This window comes from Bos grunniens, chromosome 9, assembly GCF_055505025.1.
Source record: "Bos grunniens cultivar Pamir isolate PY7600 chromosome 9, Bosgru_T2T1.0, whole genome shotgun sequence".
Taxonomy (NCBI): domain Eukaryota; kingdom Metazoa; phylum Chordata; class Mammalia; order Artiodactyla; family Bovidae; genus Bos; species Bos grunniens.
This window is the reverse complement of record NC_141173.1, coordinates 13,613,185-13,638,293: the sequence shown is the minus strand read 5'-3', so window position 1 is coordinate 13,638,293 and position 25,109 is coordinate 13,613,185. Positions and strand designations below refer to the sequence as shown.

Here is a 25,109-nt window from a genome sequence, read left to right as displayed (position 1 = left end):
GAAACCAAACCTTCTGACTCCTTGAGCTTGGGCTTATAGCCTCCAGAAATACTCATTTTAAATAAAATAAGATACTTATTTTATTTGAAAAAATAAGTATCTGTTGTTTAAGCCAGTTCAGTTCAGTTCACTCAGTCGTGTCCGACTTTTTGCGACCCCATGAATCGCAACATGCCAGGCCTCCCTGTCCATCACCAACTCCTGGAGTTCACTCAGACTCACATCCATCGAGTCAGTGATGCCATCCAGCCATCTCATCCTCTGTCGTCCCCTTCTCCTCCTGCCCCCAATCCCTCCCAGCATCAGAGTCTTTTTCCAATGAGTCAACTCTTTGCATGAGGTGGCCAAAGTATTGAAGTTTCAGCTTTAGCATCAGTCCTTCCAATGAACACTCAGGACTGATCTCCTTTAGAATGGACTGGTTGGATCTCCTTACAGTCCAAGGGACTCTCAAGAGTCTTCTCCAACACCACACTTCAAAAGCATCAATTCTTCGGCGCTCAGTTTTCTTCACAGTCCAACTCTCACATCCATACATGACCACAGGAAAAACCATAGCCTTAACTAGATGGACCTTTGTTGGCAAAGTAATGTCTCTGCTTTTCCATATGCTATCTAGGTTGGTCATAACTTTCCTTCCAAGGAGTAAGCATCTTTTAATTTCATGGCTGCAGTCACAATCTGCAGTGATTTTGGAGCCCCCCAAAATAAAGTCTGACACTCTTTCCACTGTTTCCCCATGAAGTGATGGGACCAGATGCCATGATCTTCGTTTTCTGAATGTTGAGTTTTAAGCCAACTTTTTCACTCTCCTCTTTCACTTTCATCAAGAGGCTTTTGAGTTCCTCTTCACTTTCTGCCATAAGGGTGGTGTCATCTGCATATCTGAGGTTATTGATATTTCTCCCGGCAATCTTGATTCCAGCTTGTGCTTCTTCCAGTCCAGCGTTTCTCATGATGTACACTGCATGTAAGTTAAATAAGCAGGGTAACAATATACAGCCTTGATGTACTCCTTTTCCTATTTGGAACCAGTCTGTTGTTCCGTGTCCAGTTCTAACTGTTGCTTCCTGACCTGCATACAGATTTCTCAAGAGGCAGGTCAGGTGATCTGGTATTCCCATCTCTTTCAGGATTTTCCACAGTTTATTGTGATCCACACAGTCAAAGGCTTTGGCATAGTCAATAAAGCAGAAATAGATGTTTTTCTGGAATTCTCTTGCTTTTTCCACAATCCAGCGGATGTTGGCAATTTGGTCTCTGGTTCCTCTGCCTTTTCTAAAATCAGCTTGAACATCTGGAAGTTCACGGTTCATGTATTGCTGTTGAGCTATTTCAAATCCTGAAAGATGATGCTGTGCAAGTGTTGCACTCACTGTGCCAGCAAATTTGGAAAACTCAGCAGTGGCCACAGGACTGGAAAAGGTCAGTTTTTATTCCAATCCCAAAGAAAGGCAATGCCAAAGAATGCTCAAACTACCGTACAATTGCACTCATATCACACGCTAATAAAGTAATGCTCAGCAATATGTTGTTTAAGCTACCTTGTCTGTTATTTTGTGATGGTAGCCCTAGAAAACTAATGCAATATTCAATATCTAAAAAGAGTAGTTGTTCTGTCATTCTAGTTTTCAGAACTTGAAAGTAATTCTAGTTATATATGTATTGATAAGAGCTTGTGTCACATACCAGGCCTTGTGGTAAGCACAGGATGCTTGCAGTCTCAGTAAATTGCTGAGGTCACACAACTAGGATGTGGTGATGTGTGAGATTTGAACCAAAACGTTGATTCTAGCATCTCACATCTCCATTATACTTTCCCATGTGCTTTTATTTTTCTCCATGATTGAATTTAGTCCCATTCTCTGTGTGTGCATGTGTGTTTTAAGAGGAGTTAGAATACACTTAATTTGTTAAGAATACATAGTATTTGTTACTCTATTAAGGGACAGGACAACAATTTTTTTTCTAACATGTTGCCAGAATAGAAATACCTACTAGTACCATGTTCAAAAATAGCATTGTTGATTTTTCTGATGACAAACATACTTACATCCTCAATATTTTTAAATAAGGTGATATGTAAAGTATTAAAGTAATTACAAAATCTCACTGCTCATATAGTCCCTTTAAGAAGTTTTCTATTACTCCAAATATTTTTCTGTAATTTTGGTAAACATTTTATTGATGTAGAGCATTCTATTCATACCAAAGCCATGTATATCCACAGTGTGAAAAGATTCATCAAACAACACATCCATTAAGCCAGAAGCCAGAGGGGAAAAAGGCATTAGTTACACTCCAGAAGCCCCTGCTTGCATCCCCAAGGATAACTACTGTTGTGACAACTATAATTGGACTCATTGTAAGATTTGTTCATGTTGCCAGCAGTTATATTTCCATTGTATGAATAAACCTTTAGTTTTCCATCCTGTTGATATGTACTTTGATTGTTCCCTATTTGAACTTATAACAAATAGGGCTACTATGAAAATTGTACATAATTGGGTGCATACATATGTGCATTTCTATTGAGTATATATCTAGGATTGAAATTGCTAGGTGATAGGGTGTGTGTAAGTTCAAGTTGTCAAGGTGACTGAACCAATTTCCATTCCTTTCAGCAATGTATGAGACTTCCAGTCGCTCTACATCTTTGTCAACAATCTTTATTTTAGAGAATTTAGGTATTAGTGCTGCTGCTGCTAAGTCGCTTCAGTTGTATCCGACTCTGTGTGACCCCATAGACAGCAGCCCACCAGGCTCCCCCGTCCCTGGGATTCTCCAGGCAAGAACACTGGAGTGGGTTGCCATTTTCTTCTCCAATGCATGAAAGTGAAAAGTGAAAGTGAAGTCGCTCAGTCATGTCCAACTCTTCACGACCCCATGGACTGCAGCCCACCAGGCTCCTCTGCCCATGGGCTTTTCCAGGCAAGAGTGCTGGAGTGGGGTGCCATTGCCTTCTCCGAGGTATTAGTGCTATTGAACTGCAATTTTTAAAAATGCACTTAGTTGGTTACATAATATAAAAATGTGAGTGTACAGTTTACTTTCTTTTTAACAAACTTTTGAGTTGTGCCACCATCAACACAGGCCAGCTTGGGAACTTTTCCATCCCTTTACAAAGTCTGTCATCCCTCCTGCCTCCAGCTCCAGGCAGTCTGCTGTCTGTCTCCACTAAGTCACATTTTCTGGACATTTAAGTATTGATAGAATACTATTCTATATAGTCTTTTGCATCTGTCTTTATCTAGTTGGAATATCTCTGCTTTTTGAGTGGGGGACTTAGCCCATTCTACTTTAATGTAATTATCAATATGATTGAATTTGTCTGCCATTTTGCTTTGTTTCCTATCATGTCTTTTTTGTTCTTTTCCTCTTTCATTATGTTAGATAAATTTTTATTTATCATTTTAACAATACTTTAAAGAGATTTTCCCCCTCTGTTTTACCTTAGGGATTATAAAAATACTAACTTATTACGTCCTGCTTCACATTAATGCAAAGGGTAGAAGGAGGAAGGATAAACAGCTGAATAAGTGAAGACACTATGTTCTTGGCTAGCAAAGTCCAGGGTTGCACATTTGTGGTCAGTCTTCTCAGAACTCAGTGCAATTCCAGTGATAATCACAACCACCTTTTTAGGTGCTGAGGCTATAAGATGAGAGCCTTTTTAGAGTCTCATTTTACATGTGCTTCAGAAGGACCTGAGAAGGCTGTAATAAAGTTTTTCCTTAGGGTCTAGTGAAAAATTCTGATGCTGTAAATAGTGAAAATATATATTAAATTGAAGCATACAGGTGGACATAACAGAAATAGCCTGTCACTTATGCTCCATAGCTGTATTCCCAAGATTTCCAGAGAATGCATAAACAGCTGACATTGTAAATTTTAATAGCTCTAGTGAGCCCACTGAAAGACACCCTCCACACTAAATGATTCGCTACCAACCTGTTTACACTGCCCCTAAAGTGTGCATCAGGATTCACTGTTCTCAAACAATCTGCTTTTATCTTTTTCTTGCTCACAAATCCTGTTGTTTTTTGGTGCTTCCTCATGGTTTGGAGAAGGAAATGGCAACCCACTCCAGTATTCTTGACTGGAAAATCCCAGGGACAGAGGAGCTTAGTGGGCTGCCGTCTATGGGGTCGCACAGAGTTGGACACGACTGAAGTGACTTAGCAGCAGCATGGTTAGATCTAGGTTGTATATTTTTGGCAAAAATATTGGGTAAATCATACTGTGTCTTTCACAGTGCATCACATCAGGAAGCACATGTTTGGTTTCCACTCTTAATAGTGATATTTTAAGAGGCCTTGTTTTGATCAAAAGTGTGGAGTTAAGGAATTCTGATAAGGGAAATAGTGAAATAGTGCCAACCTCGCACAGCCGAGCAGGGGGCCCTGGCCAGGCTGTTACATGAGCTCCACGGCTAGCTCAGGCGTTTTCCAGTCTGTCAACAGCGAACCTTTTTCTTTGGTGCCTCTATTCAGCCTGTTAAAAATCTGTTTAGGCTGACTTCTTTACTAACCCTCAGTCATTTTACTTGTAGAAATGTGCAAGTCAGTGTTTCCAGAATTCTTCAGGATTAAAAAAAAAAAACTTTTTATTATTTAAGTAGAGTTGATTTAAAATATGTTAGTTTTAGGTGTACAACATAGTGGTTCAGTAGTTTTACAGCTTACACTCCACTTAGTTATTACAAAATAATGGCTATATGTCCCTGTGCAGCACAAGAAGAGACTCTTGTTCCCTATCAATTGTATACATAGTAGTTTGTATCTCTTAGTTATATTCACCTATCTTGCCCATCCCCCTACCTCATCCTCATTGGTAACCACTAATTTGTTCTCTGTATCTGTAAGTCTATTTCTGTTTTGTTATATATATTAGTTTATTTTTTAGATTCCATATACAAGTGATAACAGTATTTGTTTTTCTCTGACTTAACTAAGCATAATACTCTAGGTCCATCCACGTTGTTGTAAGTGACAATTTCATTCTTATGGCTAAGTAATATATCATTGTGTATGTATGTACCACATCTTCTTTATTCATTCTTCTGTTGTTGGACACCTAGGCTGGTTCCATATTTTGGCTACTATAAATAGTGCTGCTGTGAACACTGATGTTGGTGGATCTCCAGTTAGGAGGACTGAAGGAGCAAGTAGAAATTAAAGGCAGCAGTTTGTAATTGAGTAATTTGGGAAACTAATCAACCACTAAGGGGAGGGCTAAATGAAACTGTAACCATCCTCAGGAAATTCAAGCTGCTAGGAGGAGCAAAAAGGTGTATACAATTACATAAAGTGCAAGTTAAATTGTTGAAAGGTGTGTACTACTTACAGCTGGAGGGGAGGGGCAGGGGGGGAATCAAGGATGAGTCTTAATTCTTCTCTGATGTAGCTTCAGTTGGACCTTTCAGTCTATTGAGTCTTAAATGTTTAGAGCTCACTCAACCTTGGCTTCCCTTGGCTCTTCTGAAAATAGTTAATAACCTATTTGTAAATTCAGCTTTGCATCTTTATTCCCTCATAAACCAAAAGCTTATTTAAAATTGGAGTGGTCATTAGTAGTGACTAGAGGGTCTACAACAGACATACCACTGCCTGCTCTTTAAAATTGGGTTTCCTTGTATTTTTAAAATGAAAATTTCATAGCACTAAATTGATTTGTGCTTTGATTTGTGGGTTTTTTTTTTTTTAATCCTAACACCCAGCTGTTAACAGTTTACTTCTAGTGAGGGGACCAGCATCCCAGTTGGCAGCCAGGAACAGGAAGCCAAACTGATAGAGTGTTGTACACCTAAAATTTACACAGTGTAACATGTCAAGTTAAATGTTGAAAAAGCAAGAGAGTTCCAGAAAAACATCTATTTCTGCTTTATTGACTATGCCAAAGCCTTGACTGTGTGGATCACAATAAACTGTGGAAAATTCTGAAAGAGATGGGAATACCAGACTACCTGACCTGCCTCTTGAGAAATCTGTATGCAGGTCAGGAAGCAACAGTTAGAACTGGACATGGAACAACAGACTGGTTCCAAATAGGAAAAGGAGTATGTCAAGGCTGTATATCGTCACCCTGCTTATTTAACTTCTATGCAGAGTACATCATGAGAAACGCTGGACTGGAAGAAACACAAGCTGGAATCAATATTGCCGGGAGAAATATCAATAACCTCAGATATGCAGATGACACCACCCTTATGACATAAAGTGAAGAGGAACTGAAAAGCCTCTTGATGAAAGTGAAAGAGGAGAGTGAAAAAGTTGGCTTAAAGCTCAACATTCAGAAAACGAAGATCATGGCATCTTGTCCCATCACTTCATGGGAAATAGATGGGGAAACAGTGTAAACAGTGTCAGACTTTATTTTGGGGGGCTGCAAAATCACTGCAGATGGTGATTGCAGCCATGAAATTAAAAGACACTTACTCCTTGGAAGGAAAGTTATGACCAACCTAGATAGCATATGGAAAAGCAGAGACATTACTTTGCCAACAAAGGTCCATCTAGTCAAGGCTATGGTTTTTCCAGTGGTCATGTATGGATGTGAGAGTTGGACTGTGAAGAAGGCTGAGCACCAAAGAATTGATGCTTTTGAAGTGTGGTGTTGGAGAAGACTCTTGAGAGTCCCTTGGACTGCAAGGAGATCCAACCAGTCCATTCTAAAGGAGATCAGTCCTGGGTGTTCATTGGAAGGACTGATGCTAAAGCTGAAACTCCAATACTTTGGCCACCTCATGCAAAGAGTTGACTCATTGGAAAAGACCCTGATGCTGGGAGGGATTGGGGGCAGGAGGAGAAGGGGACAACAGAGGATGAGATGGCTGGGTGGCATCACCGACTCAATGGACATGAGTTTGGGTAAACTCTGGGAGTTGGTGATGGACAGGGAGGCCTGGCATGCTGCGATTCATGGTGACACAAAGAGTCGGACACGACTGAGCGACTGATCTGAACTGAACATGTCAAGTATGTTTCAATCCTAAAGTGACAAAGAGCACCCCACTCCTGTGGTTACTAATTGGTCGAGAAGAGTCACCAGCACTGCTTGTGTCTCAATAACTTCAAACCATCACTCAAGGTTGAGTGACCCGCGCAGGACTTTGAGAGGACTGCTGGATTGTCCTGGCCCTTTCAGTTTTCCCTCCTAGCCAGCAGTTGCTCAAGCTGGGAAGTCGCTTGCACCCAGCCGTGAGGCCCGGGTTGAAACCAAGTTTTCGCGTCCCATGTCACTTTGAGTAGAAACATCGCAGGATTGGAAAGTTTTCCCATGAGGACAGACTTGCCGGCCCTGGAGGTCCCTCACCTTGCAAAGCCAGGCGCGAGCACTGGGGAAGCTCCTGACCGAGGCGGGAGAGATTGAGGCCCCGGGCGGGTGCAAAACTAAAAGCTCTCACCTGTGTTATGGGTAGGGGTCCTCCCAGGTGGCGCTAGCGGTAAAGAACCCGCCTGCCAATCAGGAGACGTCAGAGATGCGGGTTGGATCCCAGTGGGGGGAAGATCCCCTAGTGAAGAGCATAGCAACCACCTCCAGCATTCTTTTCTGGAGAATCCAATGGAATGAGGAGGCTACAGTCCACAGGATAGTGAAGAGTCAGACACGACTGAAGCGACTTAGCACGTATGCATCTAGATGGATGCAGTCCAGAGCAATAGCTGCTGCTGGAGGAAGGTGCTTCTCCCTCCGCATCACTCTGCCAGTTATTAATAACAGACGTTAGGGAAATTTGATTCTTTATTAGAACTCTTCAGATTCATGTTTGCAAACCTTTAGCAGGGAGTGGCGGGGACCAGGGAAACCAAAAATCAAAAACGCACACCATTCTTTTCTCAGCTTCTGCAGCAGAACGGGACTTAGGAGAACAGGATTCCAGGAAGGGCTTTCATTTGGACCTTGCCTCGCTCTCTTGCTCCTGAGCGCGGAACGCCTTCAGAAACTGGTATCTGGATCCTGCGTAACTTCGAGGAAGCTCTGGGTTCCGGCTTCCCGGGCTGCGCCGGGGGACCGCTGGGTGGCCGCCTCGCGGGCTGCGCCGGGGGACCGCTGGGTGGCCGCCTCGCGGGCAGCGCCGGGGGACCGCTGGGTGGCCGCCTCGCGGGCAGCGCCGGGGGACCGCTGGGTGGCCGCCTCGCGGGCAGCGCCGGGGGACCGCTGGGTGGCCGCCTCGCGGGCAGCGCCGGGGGACCGCTGGGTGGCCGCCTCGCGGGCAGCGCCGGGGGACCGCTGGGTGGCCGCCTCGCGGGCAGCGCCGGGGGACCGCTGGGTGGCCGCCTCGCGGGCTGCGCCGGGGGACCGCTGGGTGGCCGCCTCGCGGGCAGCGCCGGGGGACCGCTGGGTGGCCGCCTCGCGGGCTGCGCCGGGGGACCGCTGGGTGGCCGCCTCGCGGGCTGCGCCGGGGGACCGCTGGGTGGCCGCCTCGCGGGCAGCGCCGGGGGACCGCTGGGTGGCCGCCTCGCGGGCTGCGCCGGGGGACCGCTGGGTCCCAGTCTCCTGGACTTTCTCGGGTGACGATTGGGTCGCCGCCTGCTGGATTGCGCTGGGGGATCGCTGGGTCCCGGCCTCTCGGGCAGCGCTGGGGGATCGCTGGGTTCCAGTCTCCCGGACTTTCCCGGATGACAGCTGAATCGCCGCCTGCTGGTTTGCGCTAGGGGATCGCTGGGTCCCGGCCTCCTGGACTGCGTCTGGGGATCGCTGGGTCCCGGCCTCCTGGACTGCGTCTGGGGACCGCTGGGTCCCGGCCTCTTGGACTGCGTCTGGGGATCGCTGGGTGGCCGCCTCCCGGGCAGGAGCCTTCTCAGAGCCTGGAAGAACAGCAGAGAGAGGAAGTCGCACCTGTGTCCCATGCGTCCCACAAAGGGGGTTATCCGTTCGGGCTGCGGGGCTAGGGGTCCGAAATCTGAGAACAGGAGGTCAGTTCGCTCTTCTAGATCCCTTGCAAAGAGGAAACCCTCTCCCAGGAGAACTAAAAGAGTGAGACCGCTGCCCAGGCACAGCCGGGAAGCATCAGGACCTCTCCCAAGAACCCGGGGCCTGCCTAGGGTGCCTTTCATGGTTTCCACCCGCGTACTTCGCGCCCGGAGTTGACGGTGATAGTCAGCCAAGTTCATGATCATCTTGGATACATCCTGCTGGTAATAAGGCCGGCCAAATATCAAGATTTCAGCCTCGCCGTCCGGATCCCACTGATGAACGTGAAGCAGGGTCTGTGACACACACTCGACGTGAGGGATGTGTTCTCCACCCCGGCCTGCGCGGGAAGCAAAGACGTCGTTAGCAGCGGGGGCGAGAGGGGAGGCGGCAGCAGGGGCGCTGAAGAGCAGCCTGGACCGCAAGAGAGGCCTGCCGAGGACGCGGCCACCCCGGGGCCGAGCGGCTGCCTTGGCTTGCCCTCTCCGGCCCACTCACCGAAGATCGCTTCCACCAGCCAGGCCTCCAGGTGAACTGCCTTCGGGCTCTTCAGGTACTCGGAGTGAAACCAGTAGGGCCGCTTGGTGAGGTTACCAAGCACCTCGAAGAGCGTCCCTTCTCGCTGCTCCAGCTGAACGAGCGTCGGAAACCGCTTGGGAGAGGCCATGCTGTAGTCGGCCCGCCACACAGCGCAAGAGCAGCCCGCGCTCCCGCATTTCTAGGGCCTTTGGCCGGCGCCGCCCCACCCCGCGGCCTTATTGGCTCGCAGGCCTCGCCTCAAACACTCGCAGCTGCTGCTGCTTCCGGCGGGCTCAGCTGCTCTGGGGCTCGCCCCCGGGCGGCGCTTAAGCCTCCCTCTTCCCTGCGCGCCCCGCGGGCGGCCACGGCCGAGAAGCTGCGGAAGCCGTAACGGTGGACTCAGGCTGGGACAGTCCCAGAGATGTGAGGGAAGAGCCCACATCGGGACGCCTTTCAGTGGCGCGAATCCGTATTTGCAGAGATCCAGGTGCATTTTGGGGGGCTTCCCTGGTGGCCCAGCTGGTAAATAATCCGTCTGCAATGCGGAGACCTGGGTTCGATCCCTGGGTTGGGAAGATCCCCTGGAGAAGGGAAAGGCTACCCACTCCAGTATTCTAGCCTGGAGAATTCTATGGACTATACAGTCCATGGGGTCGCAGAGTCGGACCCTACTGAGCGACTTTCACTTTCAGGTACATTTCTTGGTGGCTCAGACGGTAAAGAATGTGCCTGCAGTGCGGGAGACTCGGGTTTGATCCCTGGGTTGGCAAGATCCTCTGGGGAAAGGAATGACAACCCACTCCGGTATTCTTGCCTGGAGAATCCCATGGACAAAGGAGCCTGGTGGGCTACAGTCAATGGGGTCACAAAGTGTTAGATAGGCACACGCAGGTGCATTTCAGACAGTTTTAAGGGGACCAGTTTAGCATTCGTGAGGGGTTGGAATAACTTTTTAATGGAAAAATCCAATTAAAGACATCGGAGAAACAAAAATCTGAAGGAGTGTAAAAGGTATTCAGAGGCCAAAGTAAGCCCCCCACTTCCTCCTGAACCCTGTCCCTCCCCAGATACCACCGAATTTCCAGCTTCTGCCTTAACTTTTGAGAGATGGCTGAACACACCCAACAGTGCATGGTCCACGTGGTTTGGATCCCAGAGGAAAATCTCTTGAAACACGATTGTACCTCCATTTCTTGATTTTTTGGTCCAGCTTAAAGCATTACTTAACCACTACTTGGGAAGATGAAGCTACACAGCTTTCCCATCAGTCACATGTTAGTCATTCAGTCGAGTCCGACTATTTGTGACCCCATGGACTCTAGCCCACCAGGCTCCTCTGTCCATGGACTTCTCCAGGCAAAAATACTGGAGTGGGTTGCCATTTCCTTCTCTAGGGGATATTCCCAAGCCAGGGATCGAACTCACTTCTCCCTCACTGTAGGCAGACTCTTTACCCACTGAGCCACCAGGGAAGCCCTTCCCATCAGGAGTTGGGGTATTGTGCTCAGATCCAGTGGCTGGAGGTCCTCGGGATTCAGGTAGGCTCCTTCTTGTATGCTCTGTGGGAGTTCTGAGGCCAAAGAAGTGCATGAGAAATTCACAGGTGTCTGACAGGGTCTAAAGTCTTGAGACCTAAGCTGAATATGAACTCGGAGCTAAAGAAGGGCAAAATCCATTCCAAGGGGTCACGGGATAGAGTTAGAAACTTCTGTGGGAAGGCAGAGCAGTTAAGTGAGCATATAACTGAAACCCAAGGATCTGGGCTCCATAGCCATCTTCTCTGGAGGTTATGGAGTGACTCACACAGCAACTAGGAGTTGACATGTGAGGTCCTATCAATCTCACCTACAAGAATACAGTTCAGGAAGCATCCCCATGAAAATCTCTGGCGTGTAGTCTCTTTCCAGTATCAAAATGCTACAGGATGATATTTGTATTCCTTAGTTGGTTTACAAGGGTACTGTCAGTTCTATGTATGTTATTGTCACCTGTGTGTGTGTGTATGTGTCTTGAGATCTTTTACTTCTTTGAAGTTTCAGAATCAGGTATAGAAATGTTTAAGAGAATTGAAACCATAGTATTAGTCCTTGTATTAAAAAACAGCCTCTCATTTATGTAAAATCCTAGAATATGCAAGCTAATCTATAGTGATAGAAGTCAGGACGTGATTGCCTAGGGATGGGGTCAAAAGGGGAAGGGACTGGAAAGAGACACTAGGGTACCCTCCTAGTGTTGGGATGATGCAATGGGCATTATCTTGATTACAGTGGTGGTTTCACTGGATGTGTCTATATGTCAAAATTGGTCCAATTTTACACATTTAAATATAAGCAGTTTAGGACTTCCCTGGTGGTCTAGTGGTTAAGAGTCTACCTGCTAATGCCGGGGACATAGATTTGATCCCTGCTGCAGGAAGATTCCACATACAGCTAAGCTCCTGCACCACAACTCTCCCGTCCCAGCTCTAGAGTCTGTGAGCTGCTCACGACTAGAGAAAGCCCACATGCAGCAATGAAGATGCATTGAAGCCAAAAATAAATAAATAAAGTATAAGTAGTTTTTTTTTTTTTTTTTTACTTTAGTTAATCTCCAGTGGTTTTAAAAAAGAAAGGAATCCATATATTGGGTTAGCAAAAAAGATCATCTGGCTTTTCTGTAACATCTTATGTAAAAATCTGAATGAAATTTTCGCCAACCCAATACATAGTGTTTTATGTTTCTGTAATATTTTAGATAATTTAACATATTAGATGTTTTTGCAATTCCAATTTAAAATATATAATTAGGTAATGGGTTTATATATGTGACTTTGAGATGAAGTCCCAGTTTATATTCAATATATTAATGTTTTGTGTATTTGATTTGTAGGAACTAGTAATTCAGAAAGTGAAAGTATTAGCTGCTCAGTTGTGTCCAACTCTTTGTGACCCCATGAAATATAGCCTTCCGGTCTCCTCTACATGGTATTCTCCAGGCAAGAATACTGGAGTGGGTAGCCATTTCCTTCTCCAGGGGATCTTCCCGACCCAAAAGTTCTTGTTATTTGATTACTTTGCAATCATTTTGCCATGTATGAGGATGTTTAGTTAATTAAATTTGTCAGTGGTACCCTATGCCATTCAGAAGCCATTAAACATAACTGTTAAAACTTTCTAAGCTCGTAAATATCATAGTAAGTTTTAAAGTAGAACAAAAGATTAAGAAGGACTGGTGGTTTGGTTTTTATAATTTGAAAAAATAAAAATATTAATTTTCAAAGAAGTCTCTAAACACTCCTTTGGGTGGGCAGAATTCACTCTCACAGAAATCACTCAATAACTTTTACTCTGGTCCTCCATCTTACCTGCACACATCAGACCCAGTATCCTGCCGATTCACTATACAATTCTGTTAGATCAATATGCAAGTCTATATTACTATGGCCTTATAGACAATATTCATAGCTGCATAGAGTTTATTGCAATTTCTAGCACCAAGTTTTGTTTTTATTGATGTTATGAATTGAATTCTTGTTCAAATACTACTTTTGCTTTTTTCAAATGCTTATTTTTCTATGTACTCCTCCTTTATTCCCAAACTCTCCCCAGCTGTGTGTCTCCCCAGTACTTCCAGGCCCTTTATTGAATATAGTGATTCAAAATGTTTAAAGATTCTACCCAGCTCCTGCAGACTTAACCAATTTTATCTAAGCCAGCTGTTCTCTGGGACCTGCTGTGGATTACTTACCACCCACTGTTGGATCCTGGGCTCTCTGGACCCCATGACTTACTTTTTGTTGTTTTTGTTTATTTTCATATTTTATAGCAGTATTGATAGCGTTCAGGCAAAATTATTAAACTGATATACATATAATCATCTTCAAGATGATCCTCATGATATCTAGTGTAAATTATCTCTTTCTTTTTTTCTACTGTTTCTGATTACCTTCCAGGATTCTGGGGATGAGTTAACTGAATTCCAAGAAGGAAGCAGATAATCATAAGCAAGCTGAAGAAAGAAACAGACACTTGCAAGCTGATAACGAGACTGAAATATGAAGCGGAAGTATTCAAAATAATTGTGGTAGTAGAAGCTTGTGTCTAATGTGCTGGGTTAGTTAAAATGAGAAATACATTTTTCAGGTAGAGTTTAAGAGCAACGGGCAACAAAAAGATATAAAAATAGGTTTCAAGTGAATTTTTGAAATGAAATGCTTTACTCCATGGAATGAAGGGAAAGGTGGTTTAGAATTTAGGAGTTCTCTTGGAAACCTCACAGCTGGCAAATTTCTTCCTATAATGTTTCTAGATATAATATTGCAGTTCCTTGTAATTCTCAGTGGCCATCTGAGTATTTGCCAGAGAGATTGCTTCATTCTAAAGTACTTGAATATTGTACCTAGATGTGAAATATGTTTTTTTTAAAGTTATATTTCATTGTCTCCTCAGTTTGGGGAGTCCAGTTTGGGTTAAAATATTAGCTTTAGAATTTTCAAGAGTAAAAGGATTAACCCCTTTCTTTGCTTTTCACTACCAGCCTTGGCGAAATACTTGGGAGTGTTTCTGTGTCCAGGGTGTGGGTGGATTTGGAGAAAGTGGGGGAGGTCAGGTAAGGTTGGGGCTCCCTGGCTGCATTCACCTTGAGAACCCTGAGTTTCCCCCACCAAGTATAGGGTCTCTGAGGCAATGGTTTCGTTATTTTAGTTCTCTTAAGAGAGAGACATCCTTATATTTTGATTAAGCAAATAAATCCTCTATCATATCCTGAGGAAGAATGCATGTCTGAAAATATTTTCATTCTATCTGCCCAGTTAGTTGGACATCTAGCTGTATAAATTCTTGGGTGGAAATGATTTTTCCCTCAAAATCTCATTCTTTGCTTCATTGTCCCCTAGGTTCCAGTGGTGTTTTTGAGATGTTTAGGCCTTTCTGACTTTAATCTTTGGGAAATACTTTTAAATTATTTTGTTCATCGTTTTCCCCTTTTGTTTTCTAGAATTCCTGTTATTCAAAAGTTGGCTTTGAGACCCCAATGCTCCCTTAAAAAAAAAAAAGTTTTATCCCTTTTCTTTACACTGTTTTTGGTTGCCTGGTAAGTACTAAGACACTACTTGGAAGTGGGAGCGTGTGGGTTTTTCTCCACTGGACCTGCATTGAGGGTGATGTGCGGGCTCCTTGGATTTTCCTGCCAGGTTCGCCACTGAGTGGGCTGCCCTGGGTTCCCTGGAGTGTCCCGCCACTCACAGTGAGTCCCTGCACTTGGAGCCAGTGTCCCAGACAATTTTCGAGGTGAATGTGAAGACAGGCCACAGTATTTATGACCATCGACTTGGCCGGCCCTGGAACCCCCACCTCCATCACACAGAGCAGGGGGGCAAGGGGGTGGCTCTGGCTAGCAGTGCTGCCAAGGAGGGAGGGAACAGGAATTGGTCCCCAGCCAGAGCCCACTCCCAGCCTGAACAGGCAGGCCTCCAGAACCCTGGGGGTCCCCTGGGCAGGACACTGCTGGGCACAGGGAGACTGAGGGACCAACCTGATTCTGGTGATGCTTCTGGGCCAGTGTGGCCAGTGAGTTCTCTTACTGCCTCTCCATCTCTTGAACTGGTCCTTAGGGGCATGTATTTATTTCCCTCCTTGTTTGAGACCGAAGGAAAACACTTCTCGGGTAAGTTTTGCAGTGCGCAGGCAGGACAAGTTTTTCTGTTTTTCTCTCACCTTAGCAGCAGGTGGTGCTAGTGGTAAAGAACCCACCTGCAAATGCAGGAGACGCAGGAGACCTGGGTTCTATCCCTGGGTGGGGAAGATCTCCTGGTGGAGGACATGGCAACCCACTCCAGTATTCTTGCTTGGAGAATCCTATGGACAGAGGAGCCTGGTGGGCCATAGTCCATGGGGTGGCGAAGAGTTGGAGAAGACTGAGCAACTGAGCATGCACTATTAGTAGCAGGACCAACCTAGAGTGGCTAGAGACTTCACAAAGTCCAAGGTCACGAGAAGGGTGGACTTTCACTGAACTTGGGACATACCAGTGGACAGAAGCTCTCTGCTGCACAGTGTGTATTACAGTTCTTATATGTTTAAATACACGATACCTTTAACCCACTCATTTAGATGGGCACAGCTTAAGAAAAACTCAAGAGAAAGACACAGATAAACAGCTCCAAATAATTTGAACATTTCAAAGAACCTGTTTAAAAATTTAGGAGACCTGGTAATTATGATATAGATCTACATTTATAGGGATGTAAAAAAAATATATGTTTGTAGTCTAGTAAGTGAAAAAAAAGGAAGTTGTGAAACAACATGTATACTATTACTGCTATTAAACAGACATAATTAATGCAAATAAGTAAGAACAAAACAAACCCTAATGCTCCCTCCCCTTAGGTTTCCACTCAAATGCAAGGCTCTATGAAGCGTTCTCAGGACACATTACTAGTGATCTCTCACTCCTGTTTCCCTTTCCCCTGTTTTACATACTATGTTTAGCAACCTGTTGTCTCTTTCTCACCACTAAAAACTTGAACTCCACACGGATGAGCATTCTGGTCTCTCTTATCCCTATTGTGTCCCCAGTGTAGAGCAGGCACTCAACTACAAGCACCGTGAAGACACGAATCTTTGTTTATTTGTTCACTGATGCATCCTCAACATCTCAAATAGCATCTGCATGGAGGAGGCACTGGGTATGTATTTGTTGAAGAACACACGTCCTAACTGGCAGTTTCCTCCGAATCTGGTGTGTCGCACCTATTGTTAACAGGACTTCTCTGAGTGGAGAAGACATCTATTTGTACTTGGTTAAATGCCAAGGGTACTGTTGCTAATTATATGCAATAAAACTTAATATTTCCTCAAAATTAAGCAACTGCTTCCATAGCTATTAAAATAGAATTTATTAACTTAGCTAACTGTTATTGAAACTTTAAATGCCTTAACATTAATATACGTAGTCAAATTTTCATAGATTTTTCATTAAAATATCAAATAGAACATAAATGTGTTTTCAATGTTTAAAAAGCAGACAGATTACAAACAAATCAGGATGGTTGTAAGGTTTATTATCACAACTATACTTAAATATATTTTCATGCACCCATGAAATTAAATAAGTTTCATGCAGCCGTGAAATTAAAAGATACTTGCTCCTTGAAAGAAAAGCTTTGACCAACCTAGACAGCATATTAAAAAGCAGAGACATTGCTTGGGCTATGAAGGTCCATCTAGTCAAAGCTATAGTTTTTCCAGTAGTCATGTATGAATGTGAGAGTTGGACTATAAAGAAAGCTGAGTGCCAAAGTATTGATGCTTTTGAACTGTGATATTGGAGAAGACTCTTGAGAATCCCTTGGAAGGCAAGGAGATCAAACCAGTCAATCCTAAAGTAAATCAGTCCTGAATATTCATTGGAAGGACTGATTCTGAAGCTGAAGCTCCAGTACTTTGGCTACCTGATGAGAAGAACTGACTCATTGGAAAAGATCCTGATGCTGGGAAAGATTGAAGGCAGGAGGAGAAGGGGATGACAGAGGATGAGATGGTTGGATGGAGATTATAATGTGGGTAGGTAAAGTCATGAGAATGGACAGAACTCCCTAGGGTGAATGAGGCAGAGAGGGGGAAAAGCAAAGAGAATGGGAGACCAAGAAAAGCATCAAATCAGGAGTGTCAAGAAGGAGCAGAAGAAAATCAGTGCAAACAGGATAAGAAATGTGAAAAGGAGTGTTGGATTAGACACACAGGGGCTCGTAGGAAACTATCTAGAGCAATACTGTCCAACTGAAACAATGTGTGATATGTAATTTCCAATTTTTTCATGACTACAAAGAAATGTGAAATGAATGTTAATAATATATTTCATTTAGGTCAGCATATTTAAAGTGTTACCATTTTAACATGTAACCAATATAAATTACTAATGAAATATTTTGCTTACATTGTACAGTGCAGGTCTAGAGAGAATGAATTCCATTGAAATGCAGAGGCAGGTGCCATAAAGCATTGAGGACTTAGTGTGGTTCACAGGAGTATGGATTGTTTTTCGGAGGAATTTGGGGAAAAGGAAGGCTGTAGCCTGGGTTACAGGTGGAATGGGAGATGAGGAGTTGAAAGCTGACTCTTTTAGGATGAAGCATGTTTCCAGACTGAGGTAAGAAGTCATGAGAGAAGGAAAGACTGTTGAAGCAGGTTTTGCAGAAGGAGCAGGGGGCAATTGGGTCAACTGTGATATAGGGCTTGGCTTTGGATGTGGTCAGGGAGATGTGGGAGGCAAAGAGACTAGTGGGAGAAAGGAAGCTGAGGACATGGTTAGAGGCCACTATTCTATGGGAGTCTCCTAAGATACTTCTTGTAATGGTTAGTTTTATGAATACACTTGGTTCTCTATAGCATCCAGCTATTTATTCACATATCAATGTAGTTGTTGCTGTGCAGGTATTCTGTAAGTGTGATTAACATCTACAATCAACGGATTTTAAGTAAAAAACAGTATCCTTGATAATGTGGATACCCTCCAGAGGAGAACAGGTTTCCCTGCAAAAGAAGGAATTCTGTCACATCAGCTCAATATTTCAATAATTTGTACATGTACAACTTAGTGGCATTGAATGTTTATATTTCAATGTTCTGTAATCTTCACCACCCAAAACTTTAATCATCCCCTGCCATCCTGCGCTATAGATTTCAGGCCTGCCAAATACACAATTGTATAAGCCAATTCCTTGAAATAATCCTGTGTGTGTGTGTGTGTGTGTGTGTGTGTCCCCTTCTGGCTCTGTTTCCCTGGAGACCCTGAACTGGTGTGCCCCTTCACTGGACTGATGACCTTACGTTCTCTAGCAACACCTTGTACCTCCTGCTTCCTGCCGCTGCTGCTGCTGCTAAGTCGCGTCAGTTGTGCCTGACTCTGTGCGACCCCGTAGACGGCAGCCCACCAGGCTCCCCGTCCCTGGGATTCTCCAGGCAAGAACACTGGAGTGGGGTGCCATTGCCTTCTCCACTCCTGCTTCCTAGTACCTGTGATACCACTTTGCAATTTCCTGCTTTGTCTTTCTTTCCCTCTTCAGGACAAAAACTGTCTTTAAGAAGTGTCTTTCAGCAACTCACAAAATGCCTGTCGTAGTGGAGGCATTTACTGACTTTTTGATGAGTGATGGAAGGGTTTTAATTTCTTCTATAAGGGAAGTAGTTTTCAGACCGTGAGTGAGTCATGGGCATAAATGAAGGGACGTTTAGGAGGAACTGGAGCTTTTGTTCTCACCAAGTACCCAGTCTTGTCAAAGACTTGACTTCTTCTGAGAGAATCTTTTTCTTTTTTTCCTATGGAAATTTTATTTTTAAAATTGATTTATTGATTATAGTATTGGCTTCTAACAGTATATAAGCTTCATGTGTACAATATTCTTATTTCTTCTGCATATCCTAGAGTGTGCTATGCTATGCTTACTTGCATTAGACTCTTTGCGACCCCTGCCAGGCTCCTCTTCCATGGGAATTCTCCAGGCAAGAATACTGGAGTGGGTTGCCATGCCCCCTCCAGGGGATCTTCCCAACCCAGGGATGGAAACCAGGTCTCCCGCATTGCAGGCAGATTCTTTACCATCTGAGCCACCAGGGAAGCTCAAGAATACTGGAGTGGGTAGCCTATCCCTTCTCCAGGGGAACTTCCGAACCCAGGAATCAAACTGGGATCTCCTGCATTGCAGGCAGATTCTTTACCACTGAGCTACCAGGGAAGCTCTAGCCTAGAGTGTGCTCTCCACTAAAATTTTAACCTCCATCTATCACCATACAGCTAATCCCCTTTACGCATTTCACCCTAGCCTACTCCTACCTCTTTGGTAACCACTATTTTGTTCTCTGTACCTACCTGTTCGTTTTTGTTTGGTTCGGTTTCTTCATTTATTTTATTTTTTTTAATATTCCCCATGTGAGTAAAATCATACAGTATTTGTCTTTGTCTGACTTATTTCTCTTAGCATAATACTCTCAAAGTCCATGCAAGTTGTCATAAATGGCAATATTTCATCTTTTTATGGCTGAGTAATATTCCCCGAACTCCAGGAGATAGTGAGGGACAGGGGGCCTGCTGTGCTGCAGTCCACGAGGTCACAAAGAGTCAGACATGACTTAGCAACTGAACAACAACAACAGATATTCCATTATATATATAGGCCGCATATACATCCACTGATGAGCACATAGCTTGTTTTGATATCTTGGCTATTGTAAATAATACTGTGATGAACAAAGGGGTGCATGTGTCTTTTTGAATTAGTGTTTTATTATTATTTTTTATATAAATATCCAGAAGTAGGATAGCTGGACACCTCTATACCATTTTCTACAGTGGCTGCACCAATTTACATTCCTACCAGCACTGTATGAGGGTTCCCTTTTTTCCACATACTTGCCAACACTTGTTATTTCTTCACTTTTGTATAATAGCCATTCTAACAGGTATGAGGAGATACTTCATTGTAGCCTTGGTTTGCATTTCCCTAATAATTAGCCTGGTAGGCTGCAGTCCATGGGGTTGCGAAGAGTTGGACACGACTGAGAGACTTCACTTTCACTTTTCCCTTTCATGCATTGAAGAAGGAAATGGCAACCCACTCCAGTGTTCTTGCCTGGAGAATCCCAGGGACGGGGGAGCCTGTGAGCTGCCGTCTATGGGGTTGCACACAGTTGGACACAACTGAAGCGACTTAGCAGCAGCAGCAGCAATAATTAATGATGTTGAACACCTTTTCATGTACATGTTGGCCATCTGTATGCTTTCCTTGGAAAAAATATCTATTCATCTCCTCTGCCCATTTTATAAATTGGGTTGTCTGTTTTTTTTGTTGTTAAGTTATGTGCATTCTTGATTTAGTTTGGATATTAGCTCCTTATTGGATATGTCATTTGCAAATATCTTCTCCCATATGGTAGGTTGTTTTTTTGTTTTGTCAATGGTTTCCTTTGCTGTGCAGAAACTTTTTAGTTTGATGTAGTCTCATTTGTTTATTTTTGCTTTTGTTTTCCTTGCCCAAGGAAACAATCTATAAAAATATTGCTAAGACCAATGTTAAAGAATGTACTGCCTATGTTTTCTTCTAGGAGTTTTATGGTCTCAGGTCTTACATTCATGTCTTTAATCCATTTTGAGTTGATCTTTGTATATGGTGTGAAATAGTTGTCTAGTTTTATTCTTTTGAATGTGTCTCTCTAGTTTTCCAAATACCTTTTATTGAAGACACTGTTTTCTCCATTCTATGTTCTTTGCTAATTTGCTGTAAATTAATCATCTTTATACATGTGGGTTAATTTCTTTGGTTCTTAATTCTGTTCTATTCATCTATGTATCTGCTTTTCTGCCAATACCATGCTGTGTTGATTACTATGGTTTTGTTATATCATTTGAAATCAGGGATTATTATACCTCCAGCTTTGTTCTTTTTTTCCTCATGATTGCTTTGGCTAATTGGAATATTTTTGGTTCCATATACATTTTACAATTTTTTGTTCTATTTCTGTTAAAAATGTCCTTGGGATTTTTATAGTGATTGTAATGAGTCAGTCGTTTGCTTTAGGCAAAGTATGGACATTTAAACAATATTAATTCTTCCAATCCATAAGAATAGAATTGCTTTTCATTTATTTGTGTCTTCAATTTATTTCAACAGCTTATTATAATTTTCATTGTACAAATCTTTTACCTCCTTGCTGAATTTATTCCTAGATGTTGTCTTCATTTTGTTGTGATCGTGTATGGGATTATTGTTTTAATTTCTCTTTCTGCTAGCTCATTGTTAGTGTATAGAAAAGCAACAGATTTTTGAAGGTTGTGTACTGCTGCTGCTGCTGCTAAGTTGCTTCAGTCACGTCCGACTCTGTGCCACCCCAGAGACAGCAGCCCCCCAGGCTCCCCCGTCCCTGGGATTCTCCAGGCAAGAACACTGGAGTGGGTTGCCATTTCCTTCTCCAATGCATGAAAGTGAAAAGTGAAAGTGAAGTGGCTCGTCGAGTCCGACTCCTAGCAACCCCATGGACTGCAGCTACTTGCTTCATTTATTATTTATATCAGTTTTTAGATGGAGTCTTTATCTAAAATCATGTCATCCACAAATAGTAACAGTTTTACTTCTTTCTATCCAATTTAGATAGTTGTTATTTCTTTTTCTTGCCTTATTGCCCTGGTTAGGACTTCTAATACTGTGTTAACTTTTAACTATCCAGCTTCCAATACCAGCAGGACATAATGGTGTGTGGCAGCTAAAGAGGGACCCCTAGATCAGGACTTACAGACAGATTTTGAGATTTTTTTTTAAATTTTAATTTTATTAAAAAAATATTTATTTATTTGGCTGCACTGGGTCTTAGTTGCGGCATGCGGGATATGGCATTTAACTTGTGGCATTTGAACTCTTAGTTGTGGCAAGTGGGATCTAGCTCCCAGACCAGGCATTGAACCCTGGCTCCCTGCATTGGGAGTACGGAGTCTTAGCCACTGGACCACCAGGGTAGTCCCTCTGATTTTATAATTTGAATTAAACTTTTTTGAGATAATTGTAGATTCACATGTAGTTGTAAGAAATTTGAGGCAGTTGTAGTATCTTCCACATACTCTTCCTCAGTTTCTCCCCAGTGGTAACATCTTGCAAAACAGTGTCACAGCTAGGATGCTGACCCTGACATAGTCAAGACAACACTTCCGTCACCACAAGTAGCCACATCTTACCCTTTTATAGCCCCCCTTCACCACACTTCCTTCTCAGGTTCCCTGGTGGCTCAGATGGTAAAGAATCTGCCTATAATGCAGGAGACCTGGGTTCAATTCCTGGGTCAGGAAGATCCCCTGGAGAAGGAAAAGGCAACCCATTCCAGTATTATTACCTGGAGAATCCCATAGACAGAGGAGCATTGTGGGGTATCATCCATAGGGTCGCAAAGAGTTGGACTTGACTGAGCAACTTTCACTTTCTTTCCACTTCCTTCTGGCCCCATTCCTCTTCAGTTTCTGGCAACTACTAACCTGTTCTTCATTACAATTTTGTTATTTCAAGAATTCTATATAAGTGGAATTATATAGTGTGTCAACTTTGAAGGTTGGCTTCTTTTTCCCACTCAGCATAATTCTCTGGAGATTCATCCAGGTTGTTGCTTCTATCAGTGGTTTCTTTTTCTTGCTGACTAATAGTCTATAGTATAAATGGACTGCAGTTTCACAATCCATTTATCCATTCACTTGTTGAAGCAACTGTGTTGTTTCCATCTTTTGGCTATTACAGGTAAAGCTTCTATGAACATTCATGTGCAGGTTCTGGTGGGGACATCTGTTTTCATTTGGCTTGGATGTATAGCTCTGAGAGGAATTGCTGGGTCCTGTGTTAATTCTAAGTTTAATCATTTGCAGAACCACCAGATTTGTCTCCAAATCTGCTGTACCATTTTACTTTCCACCAGCAGGGTATGAGTGATCTAGTTCTCTGAATCCTCATCAGCTTTGAGGTTGTCTATGATTTTTTATCTTAGTCATTCTGATAGTTGTATACTGTTTTGACTTATGTTTCCCTAGTAGTAAATGATGAGGACCATTTTTTTCATATGTTTATTAGCCATCTGTATATCCTCTTCACTGAAGTATTTTTGCTTATTTTCTAATTCTACTGACTTTTTTATACTGGGGTTTTGAGAACTCTTTGTATATTCTTGATATTAATACTCTGTTGGATATATGATTTGGAAATATTCTCAGTTGTAGTTTGCATTTTTTAAAAAGTTGCATGTGGAATGTTAGTTCCCTAATCAGGGATTGAACCCATGTTCTTGGCAGTGAAAACACAGAGTCCTAGCCACTGGAACACCAGGAAATTCCCATACCTTTTCATCTTATGAACACTTTTTCACAAAACTTTTAGGTGAGGTCCAACTGATCAGTTTTTTTTGTTTTTTTTTCTTTTATGGATCAACTTTTTGGCGACAAGTCTAAGGACTCTTAACTTAGCCTTAGTTCCCAAAGATTTACTCCCATTTTCCTCTAAAGGTTTTATAGCTTTACACTTTACATCTAATCTGCCAATACTGCACAGTCTCAATCACTACCATAGTATTAATCACTATATAATAATAATTAAACTAAATCAGGCACACTGAACACTTTTTTCCAAAACTATTCAACTAATAGTTAACTGTTCAACTAATAGTTCTTTTGTGTTTCCATTTAAATTTTAAATAATCTAGCCTACAAAAGAAGCTTGTTAGAAATTGCATTAAGCCTTGGAGAGAGCTGATGGAGGACCAGATGGAAGCAAAGCGGATTCTGAGTCTCTGAAGGCCAGGAGCATCTGAGATAGAGGGGAAGCAATGAGGAATTAAACATGAGGCATTGCACATCTTTGGAAGCACACTGGTTCCTAGAGCCTGAGAATATGGGTGTACCTAAAAGGCACAACACTCTTTGGAGGTTGCTAACCAGTTTCCACAGGCCTGTGATTCCTGTTTTAACCACACCATTTTCTTTTCCTTCTATTTAAAATTAAAAAAAATTTTTATTTTGAAAGAAAGTAAAGTGAAAGTGTTAATTGCTCAGTCACGTCTGACTCTTTGCAATCCCATGGACTGCAGCCCATCAGGTTTCTCTGTCTATGGGATTCTCCAGGCAAGAATACTGGAGTGGGTTGCCATTTCCTCCTCCAGAGGATCTTCCTGATCCAGGGACCGAACCTGGGTCTCCTGCACTACAGGCAGATTTTCTACCATCTGAGCCTCCAGGGAAGCCCAATTTTATATTGGAGTATTGTTGTTTAGTTGCTCAGTCATGTCTGGCTCTTTGCGACCCTAAGTCTTGCGGCACACCAGGCTTCCCTGTCCTTCACTATCTCCCAGAGTTTGCTCAGACTCAGGTCCATTGACTTGAAGATGCCATCCAACCATCTCATCCTCTGTCACCCTCTTCTCCTCCTGTCCTCAATCTTTCCCAGTCAGGGTCTTTTCCAATGAATTGGCTCTTTGCATCAGGTAGCCAAAGTATTAGAGTGTCAGCATCAGTCCTTCCAATGAATGTTCAGGGTTGCTTTCCTTTAGGATTGACTGGTTTGATCTCCTTGCTGTCCAAGGGACTCTCAAGAGTCTTCTTCAGCATCATGGTTCAAAAGCATTAATTCTTTGGCACTCAGTCTGCTTAATGGTCCAACTCTCATATCTATACATGACTACTGGAAAAACCATAGCTTTGACTATACATACATTTGTCATCAACATGATGTCTCTGCTTTTTAATATGCTGTCTAGCTTTGTCTTAGCTTTTCTTTCAAGGAACAAGTATCTTTTAATTTTATGACTGCAGTCACTGTCCACAGTGATTTTGGAGCCCAAGAAAATAAAGTCTGTCACTGTTGCCATTTTCCCCCCATCTATTGCCATGAAGTGATGGGACTGGATGCCATGATTTTATTTACTATACTCATATTGGAGTATAGTAAATTTACAAGGTTGTGTTAGTTTCTACCTTTTGAATCAGGTGCCAACATTATAAAAAATGGTAGATTTCACAAAAAAATCAGAATACCTGGCAATTCAGGATTCACATCCCTGCATGGCAATTGATTAACAGGAGTGAATAATCTCCTTTTCGTTTGTGGACTGGAAGGAGGGACCTGGCTGGGGAGTGGGGTGGGGTAAGGCAGGCTGTATAAAGGATCCCCTCCAGTTGAA

At 43.2% G+C, this 25,109-nt stretch overlaps 1 protein-coding gene and 1 long non-coding RNA gene across 6 annotated transcripts; one reads left to right on the top strand and one right to left on the bottom strand.

Annotated features, from left to right (window-relative positions):
* Positions 1-7,730: 7,730 nt before the first annotated feature.
* Positions 7,731-9,629, bottom strand: KHDC3L (KH domain containing 3 like, subcortical maternal complex member). 2 transcript variants are annotated; one of them, XM_086316790.1, is made up of 3 exons: positions 9,415-9,629; positions 9,053-9,256; positions 7,731-8,810 (listed from the first exon to the last, which is right to left on the bottom strand). In XM_086316790.1, exons 1-3 carry the CDS (start codon positions 9,581-9,583, stop codon positions 7,939-7,941), a joined length of 1,245 nt encoding a protein of 414 aa, XP_086172916.1. In that variant the 5' UTR covers positions 9,584-9,629; the 3' UTR covers positions 7,731-7,938. The 2 variants fall into 2 exon arrangements, with proteins under 2 accessions (XP_086172916.1, XP_086172917.1); XM_086316791.1 differs by having other exon boundaries at positions 9,077-9,256.
* LOC147365582 (uncharacterized) lies at positions 9,625-23,959 on the top strand. Of its 4 annotated transcripts, XR_015132576.1 has the most exons (7): positions 9,625-9,922; positions 10,877-10,973; positions 13,367-13,497; positions 13,951-14,022; positions 14,410-14,505; positions 14,606-14,702; positions 23,637-23,959. It is a non-coding gene; the product is annotated as an uncharacterized LOC147365582 (long non-coding RNA). The 4 variants fall into 4 exon arrangements; XR_015132578.1 differs by lacking the exon at positions 10,877-10,973; XR_015132577.1 differs by lacking the exon at positions 13,951-14,022.
* Positions 23,960-25,109: the final 1,150 nt, after the last annotated feature.

Bases quoted from the DNA above. Each gene is read 5' to 3' on its own strand.
- KHDC3L (XM_086316790.1), bottom strand. From the start codon at position 9,583: ATGGCCTCTCCCAAGCGGTTTCCGACGCTCGTTCAGCTGGAGCAGCGA. The intron at 9,257-9,414 runs GTGAGTGGGCCG...CTTCCCGCGCAG, and splicing joins GCTGGTGGAAGCGATCTTCG to GCCGGGGTGGAGAACACATC. The intron at 8,811-9,052 runs GCACCCTAGGCA...CTGTTCTTCCAG, and splicing joins GCGGGTGGAAACCATGAAAG to GCTCTGAGAAGGCTCCTGCC.